The 4,490-nt window shown below is 34.0% G+C and overlaps 1 protein-coding gene across 1 annotated transcript; it reads left to right on the plus strand.

Annotated features, from left to right (window-relative positions):
* Positions 226–3,837, plus strand: LOC107609439 (uncharacterized protein At2g40430). Its single transcript, XM_016311421.2, has 12 exons — positions 226–556; positions 1,051–1,211; positions 1,402–1,450; positions 1,547–1,572; positions 1,684–1,764; positions 1,865–1,975; positions 2,139–2,230; positions 2,642–2,761; positions 2,838–2,960; positions 3,118–3,184; positions 3,283–3,371; positions 3,514–3,837. Exons 1-12 carry the CDS (start codon positions 388–390, stop codon positions 3,518–3,520), a joined length of 1,095 nt encoding a protein of 364 aa, XP_016166907.1. The 5' UTR covers positions 226–387; the 3' UTR covers positions 3,521–3,837.

Here is a 4,490-nt window from a genome sequence, read left to right on the forward strand (position 1 = left end):
TATTATCAATTTTGAAAGTGATAATAAAATCACTTTCCGATGCTTTACATTTGTTGTGTTTTTATGTCTTTTACATATAGGAATTTGAGGAATGTGCGTAATTTGTGAATATGGTATTTTTTTGGACTTCAAAGCCCAAAAGATGGAACGACCCACATAAGGCCCAAAATAAAAGCCCATAAAAATGCTGACTATGAAGCCCAAATAATATTAGGTACGGTCCACTATGATGGTTCGATCATTCATCATTGTGCCGCCACCACTGGCAGTCGTATGAAGCAGTTGCAGCTGAAAAAAAGTAGAAACCCTTCGGTCTGCGAAAATTACAGCAGAAAACAGAAGACGAGAGCGTAGTCACTAGTTGCAGCTGAAGAAGAAGAAAGAAGAATGGGGAAGAAAGCTAAAGGTTCAAGGAAGGGTAAGAAGGCGTGGAGAGCTAACATCAGCACCGAAGACATCGAAGATTTCTTCGAGAAAACCACCAAGGACGCTCTCTCCGGCGGCACCCTTGACGCCCTTCCCAGCGATGCACTTTTCTTCGAAGACAAGTCCAAAGGTTCTTCCTTTAACTTGAATTAGGTTAGGTTAGAATGCAATGGCGCGTTGGAAATTGGTTATTGTTATTGTTCTTGTTTTGATAATATTTTGTTTTCGATAGATTATTTTCAGGGGAGTTGCTTGCAAATTATTATGCAAAATAAGATTGTGAAAGATGACCAGTAATGATTATTTGATTTTTGTATATGATGATGAGTTATGTGAGTTATGATGACTTGGATGTTTCGTATTTGTGGCTACCATGATATCTGTACAAAAATAAAATTAGCCACTCTTATAACACATGTTGGAATATAGAATGTACATTGAATATGTGTGAAGCAACTCAGGTATATATACACAAATGGTGGCTTATTCGGTAGCTGCATATAGCATTTTGGATTTTTGGCTGCCTTTTGCAGTTTGTGTTTCTAGTGTTTCTCCATGGATTTTGGATATTTGTCATTTGACGATGTGATTGTGGTTATCTAATTTAATGTGGCTGGCTACTAGATCTTGCGGTGAAGAGGAAGATTGAAAAGCACAGGGAAAAAGTGCTCCATGTTGATAGTGTGCTACAGGGGAACCAGTTTGTTAAGCCGGTGCCATCTTCTACACGAAAGAAGGGCGGTAAAAACCATAAAGCGGTCTCTATGACAAAAGAGGCTAATAAGGTAAGTAATTTCCATTGATGCAGCAATAATTTAGTAGCAGTAAGAGTTGCCCAAAGATTGAAGAATGTGCTCAGTTGTAATCATCATGTTTGGACAGATGGAAGCAGTCATTTGTTTTTCCTCTCCATTCTAAATGTTATTCTGATTATGTATTGTTTACATTTATTCTTTTTCTCATGATCAATCTCAGGATGATTCCGACTTACCTTCTGATGTATTTGATATGTGGGGTGATAAAGGTACGTCATATGCTTATTATTTTTTTGCAGTTGTGGTTTGCTTTTTTGTTAGCATTTTGGGATGTTTAACAATGATTCTTTGAACTTGTCATGCAGATGAGGACATTAGAAAGGGAAAGAAGGTACACTTTATGGCTTGATAGATTCATTTTGTGGATTTTCTTTTTCTTTTTTCTTTTTATGATTTATCTCAGCATTTTTATTTGATGGTGTGATGGATGCATGCTTCACAGGTCACAAAGCCTTCTCTTATTCCAGCAGTAGAGGTTGATCCTCCTGGATGCTCGTTCAATCCCTCATACGAAAGTCATCGGGTAAATTATTAAGAAATACTTTGTTTACTTAATATTTTTTTTTTTTATGTTTTGTCATGAATCTTACACGTGTCTTTAAAAAATTTGATTGTCTAACCAGGATGTATTAGCTTGTGCTGTTGCACAAGAAATGCAAAAGATCTACAAAGATGAATTGGGCCCTACACCAGTTCCGTTGACTGTTTCCGGAGAAGCTATTGCTGAAGAAGATGTGAGGCTTGTTCTTTCATTTGTGTCATTACTGTTCTGTGGAGTTTTAGTCTGATTTCTAATGTTTTAGATATGTGAATTTATATGCAAGTATATGGGGTTCCAACATTAATTGTGTCGCTATTTGGATACGGGTTGAGTCTTTGGTTCTGTTTTCTTTGTAGAGGTTTTTTCTTGATGTTGATGATGGGAGTGATGATGATGAAGGTAATTTGGAAAGCGAGGGTGATAATGAGGATGGTGCATCAGAGAAAAGGTATGCTGACAAACTTTTGATTGACCTGACATTGCTCAAATACTATACTATTCTTGACATTTTCCCTCGAATCGTTTTTTGCCCCTGAAGATAAAAATTATTCATCAAAATAATGGAAATATACTTCTTTTGTTTCCATTAATGTTACAAATTCTCAATTTTCTTTCCTAGCAGTTAATTGATGACTTCTCCTTATAATTAGTGAAACGTATTTACCTGTATAATGCGTATCTGATCTGATTTCTTGAGAATATATTTCTGATTCTCTTTTGTTTTTTAACTAAGTTAATGTCAAATTTGCATAATCCTTTCGAATTATGTTGACTCATTATGCTTGTAATTGTAAATAGGTTCCATACATCCCAACTAAAAATCTGATATATTTGAATTGTTTGAATATTCATCCAACAGGCCTATCAAAACAAAGAGGGTCACTAAAGTTGAGTTGAACAAGAGACTTAGGCGAAAAGAACAACAGAAAAAAGAAGCAGAAGCTAAGAAGTTGGTGGAATTGTCAAAAGAAATTGACAGGTAGCATGATTATTTTCTACGTTTCCAACAACGATAAAAGGTGATATTTAAGCTGTTTTGATTCTTCTGGTTACAGCATACCTGAAATTATGGAGGAAATCAAGCAAGAAGACGAGGAAAAGCAGAAGAAACGGATCAGGCGTGAAGTTGCTAAACAAGAGAGGTTAAAGGCACGGCCACCACGCTTAGGAAAGCACAAGTAAGTAGTCTTTTCTATTTATCTTAATTTGCTTTCAAAACCTTAGTTATTGGAATGAGAGGACTTGCCAAGAGTACTTCAGTGGTTTTGACCCAACAAATATTCTTCCATACACATGATTCTTTGTGGGTGTATATTTATCACAATTCGTTAATAGGTTTGAGCCTGCTCCTGTTCAAGTTCTCCTAAGCGATGAAATAAATGGATCCATCCGGAAGCTTAAGGTAGGCTTGTAAAATTCTCTTGCTTACTTTTTGTTATCTATTTTCTGAGTTTTTTCAAACATCCAAGTAACTTCTCAATTTCAATGACATATATGTAGGGTTGTTGTAGCCTTATAAAGGACCGATATAAAAGCTTAGAGAAGAGAGGATTGATTGTTCCAGCATCCAAAACACCAAAGAGGAAGAGGTTAGTTTACTTCTCTAACATTATATGTAACATGTCATCATCAAATAATTTTTGCATATAGTTCATACATCTATATTTTGACCCTGTTTGATATGACACATTTAAAATTTGTATGACATTGTGTTTGTTATGGCTTTGGCAGGAAGTAGAGTCCTCTTGATTGTTGGTTCCATAACCAAGCATTGAAGCCATGGATGAAAGACCAAAACAATTTTATCTAAATCAAGATTTTGTTTCTTGTGTTCGTTTTATTTATATGCTCCTAGTCACAGTTAATGTGTCTACAGTCTACATATCAATATGTAATCCGATATTTCTACATATATTTGTAACCATATTTATTATTTGTTGAGCAAGACTTGTGATCAAAATCCCAAAACTAATAGCATAGAATTTTAATTTTTCCTGTAGCATATGAGAAATTTCATGCAAAATTGATATATTATATACTTTTTAACTTGGTTCATCATATTTGTGTTTATTCAAACACCTCAACTTTCAACTAATCAGGGCTGCTATCTTATCTTATATGTTATATCCTTATTCAATGTTAGGCTGTTTGAACTTTGAACGCTCGAGATTAAGAATATCTAGAAGACTTTCCCAAAAGTTTCAATTAATATGAATCAGGAATTTAAAAAATATAAATATATAGTAAAAATCTTGTTTTGCAATTGAATGAATCTCAAATAAATGGATATTCAGAGGTTCAGGATCCTCTTAGCAACAAGTCACTCTAGCAGCTTTGAATTCTTTTTAAAGTATTTTTCTTATTCAAACCCCTGCCTCTGAATAAATGAGTTTTCATTTTCACTGACACAAAAATGAGAACATATTTGGTTAGTAGGTTTCTGTTTTTTCTTATGTTCAGTTATATATTAGCTACAAAATTGTTGGTTATATACTCACGTGCCATAAGAAATAGAAATTTAGTAAAACCAGCATATCATGACCTTTTTAGCAAATTTTATGAAAATATTTTCTTAGCAAGAAAAATTCATTCGATTATAACATGGTCAAAGGCATTCTTAATGAATCAGCATAAGGTCAAAGACACTTTATTCTTGGTATTAGATAATATATAATAATTTATAATTTATAATATGCACAAGAAAAACT

The sequence above is a fragment of the Arachis ipaensis genome, chromosome B07 (genome assembly GCF_000816755.2).
Source record: "Arachis ipaensis cultivar K30076 chromosome B07, Araip1.1, whole genome shotgun sequence".
NCBI lineage: Eukaryota > Viridiplantae > Streptophyta > Magnoliopsida > Fabales > Fabaceae > Arachis > Arachis ipaensis.

Excerpts from the sequence above, each read along its gene's own strand:
- LOC107609439 (XM_016311421.2), top strand. The coding sequence starts at position 388 with ATGGGGAAGAAAGCTAAAGGTTCAAGGAAGGGTAAGAAGGCGTGGAGA. Across the intron at positions 557-1,050 it reads CTTCGAAGACAAGTCCAAAG|ATCTTGCGGTGAAGAGGAAG; the intron begins GTTCTTCCTTTA and ends GCTGGCTACTAG. Across the intron at positions 1,976-2,138 it reads AAGCTATTGCTGAAGAAGAT|AGGTTTTTTCTTGATGTTGA; the intron begins GTGAGGCTTGTT and ends TTTTCTTTGTAG.